This window comes from Galeopterus variegatus, unplaced genomic scaffold, assembly GCF_000696425.1.
Source record: "Galeopterus variegatus unplaced genomic scaffold, G_variegatus-3.0.2 Scaffold1795, whole genome shotgun sequence".
NCBI classification, from domain to species: Eukaryota; Metazoa; Chordata; class Mammalia; order Dermoptera; family Cynocephalidae; genus Galeopterus; species Galeopterus variegatus.
Window position 1 is genome coordinate 97896 of NW_007727906.1, and position 26539 is coordinate 124434.

Consider the following 26539-nt stretch of genomic DNA (forward strand, 5'->3'; position numbering starts at 1 on the left):
AAACACCTAGCACAGGACCTCACATACAGAATATATTCAATAAATTACATGTTATATAGATACAGAGCTGTTCCAATCTTGGCAGTTGAAGAATTATAATGCATCAATCAGGTAGAAGTGTTCGCAAAATCTGAAAAATCATTCAGCCCCTCTATCTTCCATCACTGCAACCCACCTTTCCTGAAAGCATAACACCTGGCATAGAGTAGATGTCCAATATTTGCTGACTGAATGATTTGAGAAATACCCTAGACACAACTCTATATATACTGAAAGTGGAGCAAGAAGGTACAGACAATAAAAATATACGAAAGACAAACACTACTGGTTTTGGTAGAACATGGAACTAAGAGGCAGTGGTTCTTCCTTGCACTCAGCCCCCATCCTCATTATTCAATAAACTAATCTAAAGCTCGCTATTGGGTCCTTTGTGCCTATCATTTAAAGGCTATAAGTAGAAGTAATGAGGTACTAGTGGTACCATTCAGGATTTTGGCAGAGCTAAATGCTCTGTTGGAGCTGCAGTTTCATTTTTCCATATGGCATGAAAAGTGGAAGCTGACCTCCTCTTCCCCCAGATCCCTCCTTTTCCTGGAACTCTTCCCTGGAAATAAGTCAGGCTACATATGTTGACCGGGTGGTTGGAATGGTAGTCATAGGAGTAAGGTGATGATTTTTTCTCTAGCAGAGAAAAATCTACATCTCTAAACTACTAGTAAATAGCTGATTTTATAACAAAGGTGGACCAGTGGGAGAAGTCTTCACTGGAATAATGCTGCTTTGCTTGGGTTCTTCTGTATAACCTCTTTTTACTTTTGGCACCTACAAGTCCTATCTACAATAAAATAACCACAGTGATGTTCAACCAAAGTTGAACATCTTAAAGCTTTACATCCTCCCCTTTGCTTCAAGGTACAAATAAAGAACCCAGAAACAAGCCCGAGTAAGAACTCTCTCAAAGCACACATACCCTAAGTTGAAAAACCATTTATTTTACTGGAAAGAAAAAAGTGATCCAACTCTATAGGTCTAGCCTTTGGGCCAAAAAGAGACCCAGGAGCAGTGACACTCTCAACAAGGTCATTCCCAAATCCAACAGCCACAGGAAGCAGGAGGTGGGAGGACATAGCACAGCTCCCACCACAGTTTCTGCACACAATGAGGCCTGCTGGGAGAATAGAACATGAATGGGAAGCTACAGAAATATTGAAGGACTGGAAGAACAGGAAAACGGGCAGGAGAGAGGAAAGGAAGAGAAGGTCTGAACTTAGCAAGGTAAATAAAGGTCCATGGTTCCTGAGGGACTGAATGCACAGAGCCGAGAACGTCCCGGAGATGGGGTACCACGAAGGGTGTATTCTCATGCACAACCGCAGCTTGGAATTTCAGCCCACACACATCCCACCTGAAAGAGAGCACAATACAGGGGCTTTACAGAAAAGCTCAAAAGGGCTTTCCCACTTAAAACTTCAAAGAACATCTTTACAAAGTCTGATAACTTGACATTCCTTTTAAATTTACTTGTACCCTTCCCAAGTATAATAATCCCCTAAAGTGAAAAGAGCTTGAAAGCCAGAGAATAACTGAACTGGGAAAGCAAAACTATCCCTTTCTCTAAATTAAACAGCAAATCTTCTTTCATGAGAGTAGGCAAAGACATTCCATTGCTCTTGATGTAAACATTAGCATTCCTCAGGGAAGGTAATTCCATATCACAAACTGTCATCAGAGAACAGGAAAAAGGTAAAGGTTCCAATTAGCTCTGTGGGGTAAAAAGTCAATGACATGTTTCAATCTGGGGGTTATTGCCAAGGTCCAAGGTAAAAATCATTCAAGGTCTAGACATTAGTAGTATCAACTAAACAAGTTCTAAGACCTAAGGATATCCAATTCTGCCTAGGGAAGAAACTAATTTTTGAAAGAAGGCAAGGAGGGCGTAAGCTACGTATCAAGTCATCACTCATGTTTCTTTTCCAGACTTATCAGTGATTTCCTATCCAATCTCCCTGGGCAAGTCATATACCTTGTGTCCTAACTGAAAAAGTGACAGAACATCACCCACACTGTTATAACAGGATTAAAGATCAATGGTACTGACTGGGACACACTGGGGCTATTCAAAACTAAGGGTGTTGAGAATTACCCTTAAGTACAACAGTAATCTCAAACACATAGAGTCCAAAGCTGGCAAGCATCAGAAGATAATACATTCAAGTAAAGCCAAAGGGATCATTTTCAAAATGTATGGTAGCAGAAAAAGCCAGAGGACTCAAGGTAGAGCTGGTGGCTCAAGAGTATTAAATGACCATAACAAGTAGTGAAAAGATGAAGGGAGTGATCTGCTTATGGCAAAGCTCCCAACCCTGGATTTCAACATTATCAAAAAGAGTAAAATTAACAGGTGGTGTATACATACTCATATTACCATATACCTCAAGGAGGTGGAGGATGTCAAATCTAGCATTGTAGGAACAGGTAAAAATAAACAACAACAACAACAAAAAAACACAACAAACTAATAAGCTGTTACAGGACAGATTCAAAGAATAGCAATAGAATGGGTACTCTTCAGGGAATGAATCTGACCTGAGTAGAGAAGTTTGATTTTGGAGTCTATGCCCAGACTTCCTTGAACTTTACGAAAGAAGATAAGTTTTCTACTTCTCTCTGCCCCAACTTACCATCAAGTAAGTTTATAAACTCATAGGGGCTGAACTGTTCAGGAACCTCAGAAATACGCTTCAAGATTAAGATGATGCCATTTTGGTAGTCTTCATAGTAACTGGGACCTGAACAGTGATAACCAGTTAGCTACAGTTATGAACTTTCATTAGAGGTCATTCAGACCTTTAACAGAGTACCAAGCAGAACAGCAAACTTGAAGACCTTAGTAATGTCGCAAACCTAGGAAAATCAACAAAGGCTCTGAGAAACAGCACACCTGAGTCTGAGTATCTGGGTCCCAGGTGCAGTTCAATTATATCACATAGGTGTGACCCAAGATTCACCAGCACATCACTCTTTGTTTTTCCAGGCACAAATAGAATCAGATTGACTTCCACTACCAGGAGCCCTGGAAAAATAGCCATGAGGGCCAAGGACGTTTATATATTTCAGTTTAACAGTTTAAGACTTCTCCCTAGCCTCTAAACCATGCTAGTCATCTCACCCCAACCCTGCAAAAGCAAGCAAGCAAGCAGGGCAGCCTAATTGGAGCCCTTTAGGCTGAAGGAGGGATGGCAAAACCAGAACAGGGGACACCCCACCACTCTCACCTCAAGCTTTAAAAGGCTGAGTACCGCGCCCGATCCGCATACTGCTCCCGCTCATACCGGGCCATGTCGTACAGGGAATTCCGCGCGGCTGCTGAAGCTTGGGACAACTCACTCTCATGCCCGTAACCGTAGCCCTCTCCAACAGTGGGGACTGGGGCTGTAGCACGACGCAGGGGGCTCCGATCCCGCCCGTAATATGAAGTGGAAGCTGCAGTAACAGCAGCAGCGGCTGCTGCAGCAGCAGCAGCTGTGGCAGCAGCAGCTCCTGAGGTCGGCAACAGGTGTCTATCGTAGGGATCGAGAGAGGTGGAGGTGAGGTGACTGGCCATGGCTGTGTTCTGGACTTGTGGCAGCTGGGACAGGGTCTGCTCTGCGTAATTATACGCGGAGGCAGCTGCAGCCGCCACTGCCTCATAGGACCGGGCAGCACGGCAGCGCTTGTAGTAGGCATCGAGCGCTCCGTACGCGTTGTTGTAATACAATGAATCCCCATAGCTCATGGTGTAAGGTGTACGCACTGCTCCATATTGGTCATTATATTGCTCGGTCAAGTCTGCCACGCGGCCCGAACGATCTATTGGACACTCTTTGGACCAGTGCCCCTCTTTCCCGCACCGATAGCAGCCGCTCTGGTCTCCCATCCCGGGCGCAGTCCTAAGCCGGCTGGTGGACAACTGCACGTGCATTCGTTTGCCTTGAAGAAACAGACGCAAGAAGGGTTGCTATCACTCTTAGTCACAGCCCCAGCCCCTACCCCAGACACTGGTCATAGCAATGGCTTTACCTAGACAAATGTAATGCAGGACTCATGATCGCCAAAAAGATTTTTTTAAAAAAAGCCCTACATATACATTCAGTATAATGACCTGACTACAGGAAAAGAACAATTAGATGAAAAAACGTTTCAGGGCCGGCCCGGTGGCGCACTGCGCTAGTACGCCGCTTGGGAAGCGCGGAGGCGCTCCCTCCGAGGGTTCGGATCCCACATACAGACCGGTTCCCGCTCACTGGCTGAGCGAGGCGCGGGGGCAGCGCTGAGGGTTGCGATCCCGTTGCCGGTCCTGGTCCGGTACGGGGGCAACACTGAGGGTTGCGATCCGTTGCCGGACACGGAAAAAAGACAAAAGACAAAAAAAAAAAAAAAAAACGTTTCAGCTATAATGCTAGTTTAATGCTTAAGGAAGAAATTACTCTTGATCAAAAACAAGCATCTTATACTCTGCCAAGTAACTGTGGACACAAATCTACTCCAAACAGTGGCTCAATGTCAAAAGAAACCAAAGTAACAGTGCCCCACAAGTTTCTGACACCTCCAGTCTTCACTAGGAAGACTGATTTCATTAAGCAGGACAACTTAAAGACCAGTTTTCCCACCCCCCCCCAAAAGAAGTCAAAGAGAATGGAATAAAAGACTGTAAAGTTACCACCATTAAAGAGTGCTCTAGACTCGAACCATGGCTGAGTATGGCAGGCAAGTTTCAGAGTACATCTTCAGAAAACACACTCGTGAATTGGGGAGGTAGGGGGACACAACAGAAGTTGAAAGACAGTCTTCCCCCTTAACTGGGTCCTTTAAATTGCTGATTCTGAATATGATGCTAACAGGGATTCCTTACAATCTGACAGCTACTTTTAGTGACCCCACCCCCACCCCCACCCCGGTCAAAGGAAAACAGAGCAGACTGTTCACAAAACGCCTGAATTTTTAGGAAGAATATTATAAAAACCATGGAAGGGGGATGAGAAAAGTGAAGATTAACCAGTAATGTAGACAATGGACCAAACTGCTCAGTTTAGCATGATCAAAATACTTTTTCTCCCTAAACTAGGGATCAGAGATCCTAAAAACATGCACCTATTACTAATTTTTCCTCTGAAAATACAATTTGTATTCTGAAAATGAAAAAATACTACTTCCAAAAATCTGACAAAGGAAAAGCAGAATCTTCTTTGGGAAAGTTACAACTAAGTTTTAAATCTCTTCACAAAACAATTTCTACCTAAAATGATCTACCAATTTACCTGTAAGCAAAGTCCACAAGGGATCCAAAACCAGCAAAAACTTCCCAATGCAATTGGCTATGGTGCACCCAAATAATTGAAAAAAGTTAACAGAAAGAACCAAGGGAGAGTCAACAAATGGGTCCTCTGACATTACAGAAAGTGATAAACACACAATTTTACATGCAAAATTAAAGTCAAGTTCTGGGAGACTAAACACAATGAGAAAAGAGGGTGAAAGAACCAATATGGTTAAAAAAAAAATCTGGTTTAAAACATTACCTCTGATAAGTTTAGGTTGCAGGTTATTAAAAGAGATAAAACATGCAATTAAGTACTTAAATGCTCTCTCTGGCATTTATTTGCCCAGGGGGCCACTTTGTCATCTAACAAAATCAGAGAAAACAAGTGCAACCAAGAAACCAAATGCACATTCAAGACATAAAGATCATTAATAAACGTCCTGATCTAAGGATTTGTCGATTCTAATGCCAGAAAAAGCTAAATCTTTAAAAATATCTAAAATACATTTTTTCTTTTTTTTTTCTTCTTTTTGCAGCTGGCTGGTTCGAGTATCTTTTAGTGTTGTAACACCATGTTCAATCAACTGAGCTAACTGGCCAGCCCTAAAATAGACTTTAAGTGGGCAAACACTGAGAATAAATCCTACTAATTAATATTACCTAGTAAATATTACTATTCAACATACACATAGGAACTCTACTAGAACTTTATTAGAAATGAGAAAAGCTAACTTCTTTTTTTTGCAGCTAGCCAATACAGGGATTAAAACCTGGATACTGGTGTTATGAGCACCACACTAACCAACTAAGCTTACCAGATAGCCCTGAGAAAAACTAATATTAGGGAAAATAAGACAAAATAACTTAGCATCAGAGCACCTAGAGTTCAGATGCCCACAATTATGTTATGTTGTAAGGATAATCTGTCCTGAATCAGACCACAATGTCCTCCCCTTACTCATTCAACTGCTACAAGCGAACACCACCTCTTCTATAAACTGGGTTAAAGTATGGAGGAGGGTCCAAAAATTAGGCATCACATCACGAACCCTCCACAACAGCAGCCTTTGCTCCGAATTAAGTTGTTGACAAAATAATTCTCAACTTGCCAATTAAAAAAAGAAAGCAAACTAGACCTGGGAGACCTGTGACACTTTTCTTTAATAATGCACAGCAATGCCCATGATACACAGCACCTATTATGTGAGGGAATGATGATCAGACCTATGGCTCTAAGAGAGGCCCAATTTAAGGGAAATGTACACCAAATAGAGCAGTAATGACTCTTAACAAGGGAAGTACTCAGGAAAAGAATCAGCCATTATCTTGTTCGTATAAATATGGTCAGAATGTAGGTTTGAAATACAACAAGGAGTTATGAAAATGCCCCGTAATTTGAAAGCTAATTACAACCATAGGGAAAAGGCTCTTTTGACACTGGGGACCCAAAGGAAGTGGGAGAAGAGTTGAGAGTTCAGCTGCAATTCACCATGGTTACCACCTCCTAATTGCCACCCTTGCCACAGTTTAAAGCTTAAAACAAGAAAAGATAATACCTTCCAAATAAAGTGACAATCCACATCTTCACCCATGCTGCCCCCTCCAGGCACAAAAACCATTATTCTAGTCAAGGCTCCAAGATAATGTCCATCTAAATGCTCTATTCACGAAGGTTGTTAAAGTCCACCCCCCAAACCAATGAAAAAACAAGTCATTATTACCCAAAAAATCCTAATGCCTCCTCCCCAGAAACTCCTGAAGTCAGCCTTTTAATTCTGCAGTGACCTTATCCTCAAAACACAAACCTTTTGTACATGTACAATACAAAAGCAACAAGAGGTATAGCCCTTTAAAAACTATCCTTATAGAGAAGTTAAGAGTTGGGGTAAACTGGGGGGACCTTAAACAGGATTCTACCCCTAAATGTGTTGAACTGCTTTGTCAGGTTCTTTGTATGTCAAATAATAAATAATGTTGATACTGTGCTGAGGTGATATATTCTGAGTAAAGCATTCTGCAATGTGCTCTACTACCAAAAAAACCCCAAAAAAGATATAACAACTTGGAAAGTCTTCAGAGAAAAGGATTTCTGCACTGATAGGCACAAAAGCCTTAGGGGCTCCAAATGAAAGCATAGTAGTTTTTCCTCAGGACACCTACTTTGCCTAAGATAAAGCCTTTAAATCCCATGCATTCTCCATCTTAAGAAATCCATCACCCATACTTAATCCTTTACCACCAGCCAGCCAACAGCTGTATCTCTACCCAAAACCCTTCCCTTTACTTATCCAGCTATTTTCTGCACATAGTCTTGTGTAACCCTCTACCCAAAGAGGGTGGTTCACCTTGAAACTCTGTGTTATCAAGGCCCCTGATGGCCTCCACTGCATCCTCTGCCCGCTCCATGTGTACAAAGGCATAATCTTTCACGATGTCACATTCAATGACTGGACCATACTCCTCAAACTTGGCCCGAAGCTCCTTGTTGGTGCAAGTGGGACTGATATTGCCTACATGCAACTTTGTTGAGGTTTTACTCTTATTCTTGCTGGCTTCCACGTTGATGTTCACTCCGTGAAGCTTGTAGTGATGCAGGTTGCGTATGGCATCCTCAGCTGCAGTTTTGTCTTCAATGTGTACAAAGCCGTAGTTTTTAATGATGTCACATTCCAGCACCTTCCCATACTGCTCGAAGAGTGAGCGGATCTCCTGCTCCGTGGCCTCCCGGGGCAGGTTTCCGATGAACAGCTTCACCATCCTGACAAGAGCCTGCGAGAGAAGAAACAAGATTTCTAACAAAGGACCTTAGGCCTACATCAGTTATTAAAAAAAAAAAAAATCAATACTGCCATTTCCTTTTACTCTAGCGTATATTCCAAACAGTCTTCTCTCTCTCACACGCCCACCTTCGCACCAAAGGGAAGTGGGAGTGAAACAAGGAGGCCAGCTATAGTACAGGCCATAGAACCTGTAAGAATGAAAAAACGTCTCTAATAGGGGAGTTCTTAAACAAAGGGTTTAGTAATAGTTGGATACTTTCAAAGAAAAATGGGAATGAACTGAGCGCATAATTGAAGAGCTGAAGGTACTGGGCTTTTCTAATCCACTATGAGGACAATCAGAAAACAAGAGTCTAACAGACTGCCTGAAATTATGAATTGGCTCGTCCTCCCGTACTAACCTTAGCAGCCACCATTTCCGGAAATGTGGGCCTTCTAATAGCTACGTTTCGGGTTTCCTTTGGAAGTAGTGAAAGCACGACTTAGCCCAGATAGCGAGGCACGGAGAGTATAGGACGTGCTGGAGGGGAGAACGCCTCTCTCGGGGTACCGTCCTACAAGCTCCCGCAGAATGGAGAAATGCAATAAAAAGGGAGCTTCGGAATCACTGACCAGACAACGATGTCCCAGGGCCCTGAGAAATTCTCGAAACGGAATTGCTAAGCCTAAGGGCAGCGCGGGTACCTCGGTGGAAACCTCGCGGCAGGGAGCCTGGGCAGGGTGGGGAAGGTAAAGTATTCTCGAGGGGAGATGGTGGGGGAAGGGCCGCTTCAGGCTTACCGCGCAATGCCGAGGACTGAGGTCAGCTCTCAGTGACAGGTGCGGACGCCACGACCCCGCTACGACACCCGCTACGCTCAAGAGAGTGAGGTAAGATTTAACAGAGCAAAAGAAAGACAGTGTAAGGACTCGGAGTCTCTCACCCGCACGGAGTCAGCAGGGACTCTTCCTCGCGGCGCGGACGCTTCTCACAAAACGCTAAAATGGCGGCGGCCGCAGCAGTGACTCTGGGTAGAGGGGGAGGTGAGCCGACCACCGGATTGGCCGCTCGACAAAGAAAAGGGCAGGCGTTCCCGCAGATCCTCCTCCTGATTGGTTACCACGAACGCCCATTACCTGAGAGGCCGGGAAGAGGTGGAAACGTCAGTAAGCCGGGGCTTATATGCGAAAGCCAATGAACACCAACGTCGCGAAGCCGAAGTCACTGATTGGGTAAGGGTCGGAGTGAGGGAGGAACTACAAACGTGGGCTTCGCCGGCGGGGTGCGGCCCGCCATTAGGCGGAGCGAGCTAGGGTCCGGTGGGGCCGCGCTTCGCTTCATGGCGGCAACTTTGTTAAGCTTCTACCTTTCGCCATTTACATGTGCACACCCTGACGGTTTTCCGCGCTCCATTTTGGCTTCTCCTCCAAATTCCTCCTCTAAACTCCCTAACGCCACAACCCTCGCAGCCAGGATGCCATGGACAGTAGCTTACGCAGACGCCAGGTAAGAAAAATAGCGAAGCCCCCCACCTGAGGAAACCAGCCTTCTCCTTTGGTGAGGAATCCACACTAGCCCCGAGAGTCCTGGAGCTCCCCCATATTAAAACTACTTTCATAGGTGGTGAAAGGAACTCTGAAAACAGTCAATGGGCCCGACTTCAATTAGGGTGTAATGGCCAGAAGTAGGCCCAGCCAGAGACTTGCACTACCCAGGAGGCGCTGGGGACAAGTTCCTTCTAGGAACCGGCCTTCCAGGGCCCAAGATGAAGAAACGTCTGTGTGACGATGGGGACTGAAAACACACGCCCACCCCACCTTGAGAGAAAGAACTGGAGCAGCAAAGTTTTTTTGTTTTGTTTTATTGGGTGCCATCAGCCAGAGCTGTAGTTTTAAACCTCCTAGAATCGACCTTAGAGGGAAAAGCCTAGTCACAATCAACTACAGACAAAATACGGTCAAAATAACATTCTCTAAAGGGTCCGGCTCCCTCGTCACATTTTTTTATTATCCTCTGGCTGCTTCACATAATCCCACATTCACTAACCAAGCAACTTTACTGAGTCAACAAGACCCTTGGCAAAGCAGCTTTGAAGAGGGAGTTAAAGGGGGAATGGGGTAGTGGATGAAAGAACTTAAGACATGAACAAAACAGGCTAATAGCAGCGAACTGTTTATGAGGAAAGGCATCATCAGGAGTAGAGATGACATAAGTAGACCATACCACTATCCAAAGCAGCACCCCCCTACCCAAAAGAAAGGGAAGGCTAAAATGGCGGCGGCCGCAGCAGTGACTCTGGGTAGAGGGGGAGGTGAGCCGACCACCGGATTGGCCGCTCGACAAAGAAAAGGGCAGGCGTTCCCGCAGATCCTCCTCCTGATTGGTTACCACGAACGCCCATTACCTGAGAGGCCGGGAAGAGGTGGAAACGTCAGTAAGCCGGGGCTTATATGCGAAAGCCAATGAACACCAACGTCGCGAAGCCGAAGTCACTGATTGGGTAAGGGTCGGAGTGAGGGAGGAACTACAAACGTGGGCTTCGCCGGCGGGGTGCGGCCCGCCATTAGGCGGAGCGAGCTAGGGTCCGGTGGGGCCGCGCTTCGCTTCATGGCGGCAACTTTGTTAAGCTTCTACCTTTCGCCATTTACATGTGCACACCCTGACGGTTTTCCGCGCTCCATTTTGGCTTCTCCTCCAAATTCCTCCTCTAAACTCCCTAACGCCACAACCCTCGCAGCCAGGATGCCATGGACAGTAGCTTACGCAGACGCCAGGTAAGAAAAATAGCGAAGCCCCCCACCTGAGGAAACCAGCCTTCTCCTTTGGTGAGGAATCCACACTAGCCCCGAGAGTCCTGGAGCTCCCCCATATTAAAACTACTTTCATAGGTGGTGAAAGGAACTCTGAAAACAGTCAATGGGCCCGACTTCAATTAGGGTGTAATGGCCAGAAGTAGGCCCAGCCAGAGACTTGCACTACCCAGGAGGCGCTGGGGACAAGTTCCTTCTAGGAACCGGCCTTCCAGGGCCCAAGATGAAGAAACGTCTGTGTGACGATGGGGACTGAAAACACACGCCCACCCCACCTTGAGAGAAAGAACTGGAGCAGCAAAGTTTTTTTGTTTTGTTTTATTGGGTGCCATCAGCCAGAGCTGTAGTTTTAAACCTCCTAGAATCGACCTTAGAGGGAAAAGCCTAGTCACAATCAACTACAGACAAAATACGGTCAAAATAACATTCTCTAAAGGGTCCGGCTCCCTCGTCACATTTTTTTATTATCCTCTGGCTGCTTCACATAATCCCACATTCACTAACCAAGCAACTTTACTGAGTCAACAAGACCCTTGGCAAAGCAGCTTTGAAGAGGGAGTTAAAGGGGGAATGGGGTAGTGGATGAAAGAACTTAAGACATGAACAAAACAGGCTAATAGCAGCGAACTGTTTATGAGGAAAGGCATCATCAGGAGTAGAGATGACATAAGTAGACCATACCACTATCCAAAGCAGCACCCCCCTACCCAAAAGAAAGGGAAGTTTTAAAATCCAACATGATCCAGGAATCCAATGGTAGAAACTGGTTAAGAACTTATTCTAGGGTGGAAAAAGGACCTAAAAAAATCAAAATATAATATTTACAGATGTGGTGGTCACTAATCTTGGTCCGTTTCATTGTGGATTCTGATGTGCCTCCGACTGAGTAAAGGCTACAGTGATGAGGAAAACCAATTCCATGTAACAGTCAGTTTTTATGTGCCCTTTGGATGGGGCCAGCAGGGAAATGCATGTGGTATAGAAATCCTCTCATCTCCTTTCAGTTTGATCTTCCAAATTGTGTGTGTCCCAACAGCCCTGGAGATAAAACCTTCTTTGAAAATACCAAAACAAATGAGGTCAACTCATTCTGTGAAACTAAGAATCTCTCTAGGTCCAAAGGAGAGATGGAATATAAATCTCAGGATCACAATTCAAGCCACTGTGCAGACATCAAGACTACTGAGCTCCCCATACCCCCAAAATCTACTTGATTGCCTCCTGAAAGCCCATTAGGTCCAGTTATAGCTCACTATGCAAGCTCATCTAACTGAAACACATTAAACCATCCTGATTTTTAAAACCCATTGCAACTGGAAAAAAATTCAAATTTCTCTTCCCTACCTAATCCAGTTCTTGCTGGAATATCCCAGTCTGTTTAACAACCACCTCTCTTGTCCCCTAACTGTGCTTCAGACACACTGGTCTTCTTGTCCCAAGCTCATTCAGACTGGAATATTCTTTCTTCAGGTCCTTCATTGGCCACCCCATCTAAAGACATCCTCCACTCCACTCCTACCTTAGAACTCTATACCATCACTCGATGTTATTTTTCCAAATACTTACCATCAGTTGAAATCCTATTTGTTCGTTCATTTTCTGCCCTTCCCTTGTCCCTGGCAAATACTTATCCTACAAAGGCAGGAACCTTTTCTTATTCTCTACTATATCTCTAGTGTTAGAACTGCATTTGGCACATTGTAGACACTCAAATATTTGTTGTCTAAGCTAAAAAATAAATGAATGGATGTATGCTTCATGATACCCACATGGAGGGAAATGACTTTGGATTTTCAGTCAATATCAGGTTAGGAACCTGGACACTTACCAGTTTTGAGAACACACACCTTTACTCATGTCACCTAGTACATTTTCCAGTCTCCCTCAAACAGAAAATCACATGGCCCCAAACCAGACGTAACTTATGCTAACAGCTTTTGATCACCACTTTAACAAATGTGGCAAAATGAAGCTTTAGGTAGAGGTGTGTAGCTTGAACATCTTCATATGGATGTTCATCTATCCAACTGTATTCTACTGAGTACTAAAGGAGCTTAATGTTTGTCCCTTAAAAAACATTAAAGGTTTTCAATTAATGGTCAAAGACATCTGAGCCAAATCCTCTACCTTACCACCCCAACTACAGAGAATGGCACTGAATGGACTGTTTTAAATACATTGTCAGGGCCGGCCAGCGCTTGCTCAGGAGAGTGTGGTGCTGATAACACCAAGGCCATGGGTACGGATCCTACATAGGGATGGCTGGTTCGCTCACTGGCTGAGAGTGGTGCTGACAACACCAAGCCAAGGGTTAAGATCCCCTTACTGGTCATCTTTTTTTAAAAAATAAAAAATAAATACACATTGTCTAGGGCTTGCTTGCAAGTTAGCTCAGTTGATTAGAGCACAGCCTTATAACCCCAAGGTCACAGGTTCAGATCCCCATACCAGCCAGCCACCAAAAAGTACTAATAAACAAATAAATGCACTTTGTCTGGAACATTTTAGTGATTCTTAATTTGCTGACCAGGCTTGCAAGCTCCTTAGAGGTAAAGTGACTTGTCCAGTCATCTAGAAAGATGACATTTTTGTCAGAGCCAAACATAAATATGTATTCTGGCTCAGATTTTCAACAAAAGGGATAGTATTTGTGCATATAATAGATCTCAGGGCCTACACTCTTGAAAGGAAAATAAGGGACAAATCCAACTTTAGAGGTAAACACTGGTGTCAGTGAAAACTATTTAGACACGAATAAGCAATCTGTATTAGCATCACATTCTTAGGGGTGAATATATATAATTTATACATCTAATAAATAACACTGGCTCCTGGTCCAGAAACAAGTTACAGGTCTGATAAGGGCTCAAATTAAAAGCCAGCATTCTCCTATGATGTTCATAGGGAACCAGTAGGCCAAACAAGCTGGCTTCCTAGGCCTCCAATCCCACTGCCAGCTCACCATCTTAGACTTCCCTAATGTCTTTGCAGGTCCCCTACTCTGTACAGTAACCTTTCTTATCTATGACCACAAGAATTTGACCACAGGATAGTGCTGCTGGAGACTGGAAGTGGCCAAAACTGGTGTGGTCCAGTAGCCTAAGTCACTCCTAGGTACCACTCATTACAAAAATTCACTGTGTTCACTGTTACTTATTATGTGCTACACTCACACCTACACCTGAAGTCCTTCGCTCAGTTGTGTGCTTCACTAGGCCATCCCAATCTTCTCAGAATATTCTAACTCCTCATTTCTAAGATGGCTAGCATTTAATGAGCAGTGACTATATGAAGCCCTACACTTGTCACATGTTCTCATTTGACCCTCTCTGCAGTAGCATAACATAGTGATTACAAGCAAAGCCCTGCATGGTTCTAATGGCTAGTTCAATTCCTTGAGCCACCACTTTGTAGCCATGTGCTCTTAAGAAAAGTCATTTAACCTACAGCCTTAATTTCTCCATTTGTAAAATAGGTTTAGAAATATTTAATGCATTTGGTTGCTATGAAGTTTCAATTAATAAATGAAAGGCACTTTAATAGTGCTTAGCACTAAAATAAGCATTAGCTATTATCCCCATTTTATAGATGACAAAACTGAGGCAGAGTTCCTGACATATCCAAGATCATAGAGCTAAGAGGTAGAGCCAAGAACTCAAACTCAGGAAGGCTGACTTAAGAGATAACAGTCTAAATCATTCTGTGCCAAGGTAGTTTTCAAATCAAATCCCATCTCCAGAAAATTTTCTCTTAACTACTAGGACAGCCACATCATCATATCCTCCTTCCTTACCTACCACTTATCTAGCATTGCTCATTAACTATATACTAGTTCATTAAGGTAGATCCTGCCTCCCAGACTGTAAATTCCTCAAGGTCATCCCAAGGGCTCAGCTACCTGAGCACTGCATTTCAATCTCTATAGACATATTTCAAATGATATGGAGCTAGACCTGAAATCCAGTTTTAAGAATCCCTTTTCCTGGAAAACTCTAGACTCTAACCTTTTATGACCTTTTTAAAGGTACCTATAGAATTTAGGTGAATATGAATTTTCCATATGCTATACATCTTTTCTATTACCCAAACTCCTATCACAAAGCATACTAGTCCATAAATCTAGCAAATTTATTTTCATTATGACCTCACCCATTCCATGTTACAGTCCACTTACTTGGCTTCATGGGGCTGGATTGGACAAACTGCTGGAGAACCAACAGTCTGTGCACAGACTTTGGCAGAGCTTAACTGATGGGTTTGACTAGAAAGGTAGCCCACCTGTAGAGGCTGAACTGTCAGTGATAATCCCTTTACCTACATTACAAGAAATGGGGCTCCAGTCCTACCCCAGATAGAACTTAAAAGGTCCAAACCTCAGAAGAGAGCAAGGCTGACAAGGCTAGAAGCCTCTACGTGGTCTTGTTCCAGGAATAAACCAACTAAAAAACTTCCCCAATGAAGGCCAAGTTGAAGAGTAATAGGTGCAAAAGTTGAATGATCTGAAGATACACTGAGTCCATTTTCCCGAAACATATATTAAATGTCTGTCCTTCCATTCACGCAACCGAACTTTCCCCAAGTTATAGGACACTGGAAACCTGAAATCTACTAAAAGCAAAGTATGAGGAGTGGGCTGTACAATTAACACAGGTGGCATAATTTAAAAACAAAAGAGGGGAGGGAGATTTTTAAACAGTCTACAAGAGAGAGGAAAATGACAGATGATTTAGCTTTGTAGCTCCTTCTGGCTTGAACAAAAAGAAGCCTGAGAGCCGAGGCAGCAAGAGTATCAGTACCTGAAGATGACAGGCAGTTAGAGTAATCATGTAGGCCAGGTCACTGTGAAAAGCTGGAACTGCAATAAAGAACATCAACACTGGCCCTGAGAGCATATTCTGCTGTTTTCTGCAGGAACTGTGGGATTGGGGCAGTAGCAGTGGCAGTGGCAAAACCCTCACTGGAGAGAATGAAAGATGACAGAAAGCCACATTGACAAAGAAATATTGCAAATACACAGACCACAATCATGGCCTTACTTACAATCAACCCCCAATTTCCCAGGGCAGTAGCCAAAGCTCGGCTTGTCAGATCACCCCACCAACACGCAGAAAAGTAACAAGAAACCTATCAATTGCCTCCTCCCGTTCTTCCCAGTCCTGCAAAGAAATGAAAAGGAGCAGCAAAGCACCTAAAGGTAAAGCAGTGATCAGAAAAAGAAAAGCTATGGCCCCAGTATTCCCTGAGATTATCCCAGTTAGCATCCACAAATAAGAGCTGATGGTCGTTAGACTGTATGCTTTTGCATGCTGGGCAGAGAAGAGGACACCTGGAGCAAACCACTCTGTCACAGGCAATTCCACATGAAGCCAGTGGAGGCACAGCGACCCACCTGAATTCCACCTGACTGACACATACACCTCCCCAAAGTCACCTTGCCCCAGCAGGCTCCCAAATCAAGTTTTTAAAGCTCCCTTTCCCAAAGGAGCATCAGAAAGTTTTCCTGTTATCACCCCACTCAACCAGTCTTCTTCCATTCACCGATGATTAAGCCCAAGCCTCCATCTTGTCCCTGGCTGGAATTATCATATATTTTGCTCAAGTTCTCAACCCCCAGCCCTGGAATAAAAGTATAGAAAGAATTCTCAATTCCTCACTCAATCTCAGCATCCCTTCTTGGTTATGCGTGCACCCTTCCCAGAGTCTATCAAGACGCCTTCAAATATAAATACAGCAGACATCTAAAAACCCTAACAGATGGGGATAGGGAAAGGAGTCTTGGGTTGACTTATAATGGCAGGGGTTGGCAGGACGCAGGAAGGATACTCCACGGTGAAGTTCGACAGGCGAAATACCAGGTCTATAGCCAGAGTGCCCCATACCTACTTCACATTTTCTCCGCCCCTCCTGGAGAACCACCACAGGGCAGTACCAGACACTGACATCACCTCCCACTCCACTACCGCTTCTTTCCAGGTCCTAGGCCTAATACTCACTTGAGCCCACTGCCTGAAGGATACACTAGCCTTGTAAACACAGCGGTCCATTCCCCACTTCTTGAGAATTCAAACCCCGGAATCACTCTGCTGGAGCACAGGTTGTTTCTGAACTGGGCAAAGTCAGGGGAAATGGTGAAGCATAGGTAGAGAAAAATGAGCATTATTTACTGCATTTTAGTGTGATTAAGTTGAGGGCTGAGGAAGTCTAAGCCACTAGGTTTGGACTCTACAGTCCTAAAGATGGCAGGCTAGTAGGGCGACAATGTGCTAAATCCCTCTGGGCAGCAGGACAGTCATTCTAATTCCCACATGCAAACCCCTTTCTTCACCCGCCCTGAGTTCTCTGGCTGCATTCCCATTAGCTGTCATGCCTTCCTGGATGTCACCTGGCTCCTCTGACACTGAGTGCAATCAAGACAATGACAACCAGGTTTCCAAACTGCAAATTGCCCCAAGTTTTATTTGTAGTCCATACAAAAGGGAAAAAAATTAAGGTTTTCTAACACCACCTACTTGGGGAAATGGGGAAGTGGGACTGTGCTGCTCACCATCAGCTAGAACATCAGTGGTCAGTAGGGATTTGGACACATACCAACTGACTGTCCCAACAGGAACTCAGTCTCAACACAGTCTACAGAGGGACAGTCAGGGCCCCCTGGACTGCTGGCACAGCTTGGCGCATAGGAAATGGTTAAGCTAACCCTTTCCTGGCCTCTCTCTCAGCTGAAAAGAAAAAGGCGCCGCCGACCTCAGCTGCAGGTTGCTTCCCCATCCAGACCTTAAATACCGCGCACAAAAATAAAAGGGAGCCAGGAAAAAGTAAAAACATAAAAGAAATTCCCATTCTGTGGAGATGGGAGGCAGGGTAGAGGGGAAACCGCAGACCTAGAGCCAGTAGCAAGATTTGCTGCTGAGGCGAAGGAATAAAGCAGGTTACTGCCCAACACTCAAAAGGACCATCTCCTGGGGTAGGCCCACATGGTAGAGGGGATGAAAAACCGCAACTGGGAGAGGTATGGGCCAGAGCAGTTATAACCTGGGTCTCCTCTCCCTCCCTCCCTGTGGTGCCCCATCCCCAGAATGGCCCTACATGCGGCGCTGGTAGCCAGAGTGCATCTGAGCTGCCCGCAGGTAATCATTATAGGAGCCCGAATAGCGTGCGTAATCGGAATGGGCATCGGGCAGGCGACGGTAATCCAGCGAGGACTTTGTCGGCGAGCGGCGGAACGAAAGCTGCGACTCTGATAAACGGCGGTAATCAGAGAGCTCGGCTAAACGCCGGTCGGAACCATACCTAGTCGAGAGAAGAAGACAGTTGGTGAATGAGACAATTGAGGGGAGGGCTCCGGGTGGGCATGGGGGAGATGCCAATGGGGACAAGGGAGGGTGTGATCAGATTGGTCTCCAACAGATTGGTCTCCTTTTGTCAGAAGGCTCATCACTCTATCCAGGACAAGAAATCAAGCCTGGGTTCAACTCAGTGGGGAGCCAAGTCCTCCACTGAAGCCCTCCCTTCCGAACTGGCCAAGGTGAATTTTGGTCTACATTCACAGACCACAAACAATCCCCATCCCTGGGCCCTTCACAGAAAGACTTTGGTTGTTTATCAACAGAACGGCGGATAAAAGCAAGGTCCCCAACCTCCCACAGAGTGGACGCACCTCATAAACTTGCCTTCAGCCAGTGAGTGCCAAAGGGACTATTCTCTCACACCCACCCCTACCAAAGCCAGGACAACCACATAACAGGATCCTTGAGACAGTGGGAAAGGCTATGGGCCACAATCCTGCAGACAGTAGCTCCAATAGCACTTGGGTTAGCCTAGACAGGTGACACTTTTCTCAGCCTGACTAGCTGGTACCACATCAGGCTGGCTGAGCACTATGCTCCACCTGAACCCTGGTGACCAGAAAAGTTCACAGACACCATTCCCCTCAGCCTCTGGACATCCCATGGGGGTAAAGGAGAGAAGACTGAAGGAGGGGCCAATGGCTCGTTTCCCTCCCATGCCAACCTCAGCCCCTTGCCCTAAGCCCCAGCTGGGGGCAGAGGCGGGGGGGGCATACAATACCTTTTCGACATGGCGACAGCCTTTTTGTAGGGATCGTCGTAGCTGGCCCGGGGTGGGGAGAGGCGGGTACGCTCATAGGGCGGCGGGGTGCTGTTGGCGTTGGCAACGGCCCCCTGGGACATGGACAGGTAGGCTGCAGACGGCTGACCTGCCCCGTCGTAGGCATTGCCCGGCTGGCCACGGTAGGAGGCAGCAGCCTGTGGATGCTGCTGGGCAGCATAGGAAGCAGCCAGTGAGGCTGATGACTGAGTGCGGTAAGGAGCTGCCAGGGTGGCAGAAGGCTGGGCCCCGTAGGCAGCCGCGGCACCATAGGAGCCAGTGGCCGCAGCAGCCGACTGAGCCCCATAGGAGCCTGACAGGCCCATTGATGCTTGAGCCCCATAACTATTCAGCTGGGTCTGGACAACTGGCTGGGCCCCATAGGAGCCAGCCATTGGGGTAGTGGCTTGTGCCGCATAGGCGGCTGGCTGGCTGGCATAGGCAGCAGCTGTGGCTGGTTGTGCCACATAAGCAGCAGGCTGGGAAGAGTAGGGAGCAGCCTGTTGTGCAGCATATGGGGCAGACTGGGCATTGTAAGAGGCTGAGGGCTGGGCATTGTAAGAAGCTGCCTGGGCTCCATAAGCTAGAGAGGAGGCTGCAGACTGGGCCCCATAGGAGGCTGCCTGAGCTCCATAGGAGCCTAAGGAGGAAGCTGCTCCCTGGGTGTTGTAGGAGGAAGCAGCTGCACGAACCCCATACGAAGAGGCAGCCTGGGCGCCATAAGAGGATGGCTGGTTACCATAGGAGGCAAGGGAGGAGCCCTGAGCCCCATAGGAGTTGAGTGAAGAAGCCGCAGCTGCCTGACCCCCATAGGAGGAGAGGGCCGAGGCCGTGGGCTGGGCTCCACCATATGGGCCGAGTGAGGAAGCTGCGGCAGACTGGGAACTAGGGCTAGCCAGCTGGCCCCTGTAAGGGGCCCCAAGGGAGACAGAGGGCTGAGCGCGGTAAGAGGCTGCCTGGGCTGTCATGGGCTGAGTCCGATAGCCAACACCCAAAGAGGCAGAAGGCTGGGCTCTGTAGGCAGCTCCCAGAGACACTGAGGGCTGGGCCCGGTAGGTGGCTGGCTGGGCCGTCAGAGGAGCCACATAGGAGGCTCGGGGAGGTGAACGGCGCAGGGGGCTGCGGTCGCGACCAAAGAAGGGTGGTGTGGGCTGACGGGCTTGCCCATCAAAGCCACCAGTGCTGTTGCCAAAAGCCTGCTGGTAGTCGAAGGTGGCAGAAAAGCCACCAGTTCCAGGGAATGCCGTATCCCCAGCCCCTGGTTTCTTGGTCTTGTCCCCAGACTGGATAGCCAGGCCAGGCCCCTTCTTCTGACCCTTGGTTGAGAGTTCCACGTTGATGCGCTTGCCCTTCACTTCTTTGCCGTTGAGCTGCGCGATGGCGGCTTTGGCATCTGCTTCCTTCTCCATGTGAACAAACGCGTAGTCTGATAAAGCAGCAGACAGAGGGTTAGCAATTAGGGGGGCAGGGCATGCTACCCGATGGGTCCCAAACTGGACACACAACAGCACCCAGCTGTTGCCATTTACCTCCAGGCCTCCAAACCCTCCTCTCCAGGAGTATGTCATAAAATGTGGCTCCCATATAAAAAAGCTTCTCACTATCCCAAGAAGTCACCTTCGCCTATGGCCTTCTCCCCATTCTCCCCTTTCCCCCTGCCACCTCACCCAACTTCCTGGTGAGAGAATAAAGAGCAAAGATGAACTGCAACACAGGATGAAAATCTTCACAGCACCTGTAAGTATAAACCAGCAGACAAAACGCAGAAAGAGTTCCTGGATCACTCAATTATTCAGTGTCCTCACATTTAGGGCTTAGCTCTCAAGCACTGGAAATATCACTCCCACCTACATTTTGGCATGACCCATCTCTAAGCTTAAGCCCAATTAAGGCAAGAGAGTTAAGACTGCAACAAGCAAAAAGTTCACAAAATTCCTCCAATATAATCTCCCCCCTTTTCACAGTTACTTCTACTTTTCAAAGCACTTTCATGCACAGGACCTCACATGGGCCTCACAACAATCCTATGAGTTAGGCAGAGCAAAGGATCCTTATCTCCATTTTATAGGTGGGCAAAACATGCTCAGAGTTTGTATATGGCTTGCTCCAAATCAAAGTGTGTTACAGCGAGGACCAGAATCTCAGCTCTTCCATGCTCCTTGCTATACCAGTCTACTCCTGAGAAGTCAATGTATAAGGCAGGAAAGACTGTGTAACATGACTAAAAATTTAAGCTTAGAAGGGGAGAACCTGGACTCTGTGTAAGCCAATGAGTTGTGGAAACAGAAAGTAAGCCTCCTGGTTGAGTTCAAGCCCAAGCCCCCTTCCCCAGACCACATTACATCCTCCATCATTTCCTCTTTAAGGGACAGAGGTATAGCTTACCCCTTAGGCTTTTGTTCATAGAGCAGACTGTTGACAGAAAGATCTGGTTTCTCAGTTATAGTAAGAAGCTGCAATTACTGCCGTTAGCTGGCTCTGCTAAGTAGGTTACCTCTGAAGCTCTTATTCAAGATCTGAATAAGCTGTGGTGGGAGAGGATCTAAGACAGGATATTGCTCTCAAAGTTCTACTCATCTACCACAGAGGAGATATGTGGGGGGAGGAATGGGAAGAAATTCTTGTTCACGTCCATACTTACAAACCACGATGCAAGAAAGATCTGAAAAACAGTGATAGGATCCTGCCCCTGGGAAATAAGGTCCTGCACTTAACCCCATTCTGGACTTGTGGCTACTTTAAGATGGAATCCAAGTGCCAGGATCTGGTCTCTGTCACATCAGTTTTATAAATGAAGAGCTACCTGGATGGAATTACTAAGATTCCATTCTCCATGATAACAAATCCTTTCAATGGCCTCCAAACAAATGTCCTAATTTTTAGAAACTTTCATACTGAGATGTCCTCTACCTGATCCTACAGAACAAGTCATTTTTCTAGATTTGAGGATAATGTCACCAACCTCATAATAACAGGAATAAACATACAATCAATAGGTAGAAGTCAGAAGTGTGGTGTAGCACACAGGGATCCTGGGCTAGGAACTAATTCTAGATCTAGGTATCACTGACTTGTGATAAGATCTTCAAGAACTTAAGTTTATTTCCCCATCTGACAAATCTATCCTACCTACCTCAAAGTTAGGAGGTTCAAGTGAGAAAACAAAAGTGCCTTGTAAGGTATAAAGAGCTATAAGATAATAAGGAATAATGATGTTTATTCAAACTAGGAATAACCAGAATATTTCCCTACAGAATATTACCTTTCATCTCTACAAAAACACAATGCCATCTGTACATGCAAACTTGGAACCTGCCAGAGATGATATAAGAACACAATAAACTATCAAAACTCTCACTCCTCAACACCCACAAAGCCAGAGCCTGATTCTATATCTATTCACTGTGAAAAGCTAAGCGTTCCTTTCTCCTTTTGGCCTAATCATGGGGCACTAGAACTGTCCTCTGATTTCCCATCTGAGCAGAGTGAGCAAAACACAGCAGCTGGTGGTCTAAGATCTCTTTAAAAGCAGAGGCTGAGGGCCAGCCCAGTGGCAAACTGCTACAGTACGCCGCTTGGGAGCGTGGCGGCGCTCCTGCCGAGGGTTCGGATCCCACATACAGACCGGCCGCTCACTGGCTGAGCAAGGTGTGGGCGCAACACCGAGGGTTGCGATCCCATTGCCGGTCCCGGCCAGGTACGGGTGCAACACTGAGGGTTGCGATCCGTTGCCGGCTACGTAAAAAAAAAAAAAAAAAAAAAAAAAAAAAAAAAAAAAAAGCAGAGGCTGAGCTGACCCTCTCAAATGGCAAAACCACGTGGAGAATGCCACAGCAAGCAGAAAGGCCCACTGAAAGTGAAGAGAAAGCAGGAAGAGTTGCTGGAGCTTGTAGGCAGATTGGGGGAAGGAGGTGGGGAAGACAACTTCCAGGCACTGTGAGGGAATATTAAGTCATACTATATTCCTGATTATTCTATCCACAAATTCCTTTGTATTTTTTCCCCCACAAATTCCTGAGACTGGAATGAGCTAGAAAAAACAAAAATTTCAGTGGGTTTCACAAGAGCCATTGGACATTTCACTGCCAACTCCCTATTAGGTGGGTTTTGAAAATTGAAATTTCATAGGTACATCTCACCTGACCGCTCAGATGAGCTGTATAACTGATTCTCCCCCCACAACAAAAGCCATCTAATACAATTATAACCAAATCATATTAAGAAGTTTCTAAGCCTGCTATCAGAGGGAAGTATGAATAGGTTGTCCAGCTGTCTCAATCACATCAAAGCTAACTAAGCCCCATCACAGTGAGTGCCAAACTCAGACCCAACCCCATCAAAGATGCCCAGAAACGCAACTACTCTTAGGACAAGAAAGAAAAACTAGAGATAAGAAGAACTCCTGGGATCCACTTGCCTGGAGAGCTACTTCAAAGAAACCTCTGAAAGAAATCATTGCACTGGTACTACCAAGTCATGTTTTGCACAGATCTCCTAGTGGTCTGGTGCCATCACAATTCCCCCAGTACTGAAGTTAACAAAACCCAGAAAAATGAATTTTCCTATCCTGAGAACACAAAATCTTGATCTTGAAACTACAGAGCTCTATATAGGAAGAAAAAACGCTCACCCACAAGAAAAGCAGAGGAGGTATTCTCTTCTGCCTTTTAGACCTCCCCTGAAGTCTCTAAGTGGTTCCTGATGCTGTTCATCTTTGGCCATGCAATAGGATGTAGCTATGGAGAGTGGTTACAATCCACTGTTGCTATGGAGATTTTTGCTCTACAAATCATATCTAAGCTCTTGGAGTAACCAAGCAACTATGTTTTTTTCCGTTGTGAAGTAAAACAGAGCTGGTTGTCCTGTGCAATACCAAGTTTCCATGCTTTTCAAAGACCTGACAGCCAACACGAGCAGACAATCATATGCCCATTCCCAGCCCAAGAAATGAGTAAACTATTTACAGAGCCAGAGCCAGTCCCACTACACTCCCAATTTTAAAACCTCACTTTCCTTCACCGCAAAAACACAGAAAAGTACCAGTGGAGGACATGATGCTTAAACCTTTTACCCACATCTCTTACATCAAAGTATATCAGGAACTCTGCTACCAATAAGCATAACTACAAGTTAACAGTTGAACACCACTCCCTGAGGAAGTCAATGCATTTCTGCTAATCAAATGTTTACAAAGGGACAAAATGCACAAAACTTTCAATCTAACTCTCACAGGGAGTCAGCCAGGAGTTCTAGAAACTAGGTGTAGTTATTATGCACTTCATCCCCACCATCACTTGGTGTCAGTCCCAAGCAAATTCAGGCAGGTTTTTGGCTTTCTCTACCACCTGAAAGCAAGCTTCTTCACCACATGAGTTCCATGGAGACTGTTCCCTCAGATGCTGGATTCCAGACTCCCAATCTAGTAGCCACCCTGCCTAAGAACCACAAAAGAAACTTGGTAGGTCAAGTAAACACAAAAGTCTCATGAAGACTCATACCCAATTCATTTGCTGGCCAAGTACCCAATCTGAGACTCTCCCCACTATTTTACTCTAAACAGGGCAAAAATCCATGCACCATACAGCCTGCCTCAGAGCACCCAGCAGGAAAGCCCGATTCCGGATAGTCGTGGAGTTGCATAACCTGAGTTGAGGAAAATAGAACGCAGTATTAATGCAGAACAATGAATTGTTCCCAGTAGTGGAGACTATGACCCTTTTACTTCCCCCACTTATAGAAAGGACAAGGAACGGCCCAAAAGATGTGCCTTTCCAGGTCAGCAAAGATAATATCTTGGTGGAAAAAAATAAGCACCTGCACCCACATTTATTTCTTATCCTCAAAACTTCTCACACAGGGGATGAGCAGGTTATGAATCCAACACCAGGAGCAGGGCATCAAATACTTCCAGGTTGCATCCTCAAAGCTGGTAAGGCAAAGTTAACTCTGATCTGTTCTCTCAAGTGGAACAGAGACGCCACATACACAAGGGCTGTCCCACAAATGTTGCCAACATAAAAGAAAAAGAGCTTAGGGGATAAGAACCCAGACTATGAAATAAGTCAACTGGGTCCCAAAAAGGAAGTCAGGCCTAAATTACGGTGACACATTTTACTCGAAGCAAAGGCAAACCAGGGATTTGCTCTGAGAATTAGACTACTGAAGCAGTGTCGGCTACCGAGTAAATCGTGTTTAGCCAATGTTTAACGAAGACCTCACACACCCCTCCCCATGTCACTCTTACCCAGAGTATGCCCCCTTGAAAAGTCACCAAACTAATAAAAGAATGACACTACCCTGGGGCACGGACTTGGCAAGTAAAGGCTATCCAGAGGGGCCTTCATAAAGCAAGTCTCCTCTCACATGCGAAAAGTCGGGGTTTCCAGTTGATAGATGTAAAATCGAGCCCAAAGAAAAAAAAACCCAAGTTTGAGGCAGCTGGAAAGCACAGAGCTGCCACGCCTAACCCACCTAATATTGAAAGGCCAAAGTGGTTCGGAAGGGGCCCCTCCTGTACCCACGAGTAATTGTACCCATGAGAAGACCCATGCCAGACAACACTAAAAGATCCCAGCCCGAGAAACGTCCAAGGGCCCCGTTACCTTCCGCTTAGGAGCATTCATCGGGAGGGAACACGAGGGCGGCCTTGGGGCATCAGCCCCCACCTTTTCCCTCTTCCCTCGCTTTGACCGACGTCTGGAGAGGAAGTGGGGAAGTGGCGAAATCTTCCCCGCTCCATGATCCGGCTTGTGCCCGTCACTTCCCAATTTCCGCTCGGTGCCAGGCCCAGGAGACCAGAAGAAGGCGCGCCCCCGGTACACTCGCAAGTCTCTGGCGCGTCCCCGGCCCCGTAGCACGGCTCGCAGTGGCCGCCGCACCCACCCAGAGCCGCTTCCTCCCACTTGGTGAATGGTGCCTGGACGGCAGGGGAGGAGGGTGGCTCTACCCAACGCGCCCCCAACACCTCCGGCCTCGCTCCCGCGCACTTCCCCACCCCTCCCAACCGCGCAGTGACCGACCCCCGGGTAAGGGGCGTGGCTAACAGGCAGAGTGCCCCGAGCGCGCCCCCGCCCCCGAGCGCGCCCCCGCGTTACCTTTCACCACGTCACACTCGATGACGCGTCCGCGGCGCTCGAAGAGGCTGCGCAATTCCTGGCTCGTGCATGCAGCCGACACATTGCCCACGAAAATCTTCCAAGTGTTAAGAGGCCTTGGGCGCGACATCTCCACCACGAGCGCGCGCCCCGGCCGCAGCTCGTGGCCGTGCAGGGCCTCGATGGCGCGCAGCGCGCCTGCGTTCTCGCGCATGTGCACGAAGGCGAACTGTTTCATGACGGCGCAGCTCATGACTGTGCCATAGGGCGCGAAGAGGGCTGCCAGCTCCTCTGGCGTCGTGTCCGCCCCGTCGACGTTACCCACGAATATCTTCATTTTGCCGCCCCAGCCGCCTTTCCGGAGAGTCGAGATCTCTCCTCCAGCGACAGGCGAAACGTCCGACCAACCGGCAGTCCTCCTCAGGAATGGCTGGCGACGGAGAACCCCGCCGCGCAGGCGCCCTTACCTG

General features: G+C 46.6%; 1 protein-coding gene across 1 annotated transcript; it reads right to left on the bottom strand.

Annotated features, from left to right (window-relative positions):
* Nucleotides 1–971: 971 nt before the first annotated feature.
* RBM14 (RNA binding motif protein 14) lies at nt 972–26539 on the bottom strand. Its single transcript, XM_008579001.1, has 7 exons — nt 26070–26539; nt 18937–20401; nt 17956–18159; nt 8860–9013; nt 7645–8068; nt 3276–3969; nt 972–1405 (listed from the first exon to the last, which is right to left on the bottom strand). Exons 1-6 carry the CDS (start codon nt 26404–26406, stop codon nt 3284–3286), a joined length of 3270 nt encoding a protein of 1089 aa, XP_008577223.1. The 5' UTR covers nt 26407–26539; the 3' UTR covers nt 972–1405; nt 3276–3283.

What these genes read in the sequence shown, in the direction of transcription:
- RBM14 (XM_008579001.1), bottom strand. Translation starts at nt 26,406, where the DNA reads ATGAAGATATTCGTGGGTAACGTCGACGGGGCGGACACGACGCCAGAG. An exon ending in GCTGTCGCCATGTCGAAAAG is followed by an intron (nt 18,160 to 18,936) that starts GTATTGTATGCC and finishes TCTCTCGACTAG; the next exon opens with GTATGGTTCCGACCGGCGTT. An exon ending in TCAGTCCTCGGCATTGCGCG is followed by an intron (nt 8,069 to 8,859) that starts GTAAGCCTGAAG and finishes CTTCTCTCGCAG; the next exon opens with GCTCTTGTCAGGATGGTGAA.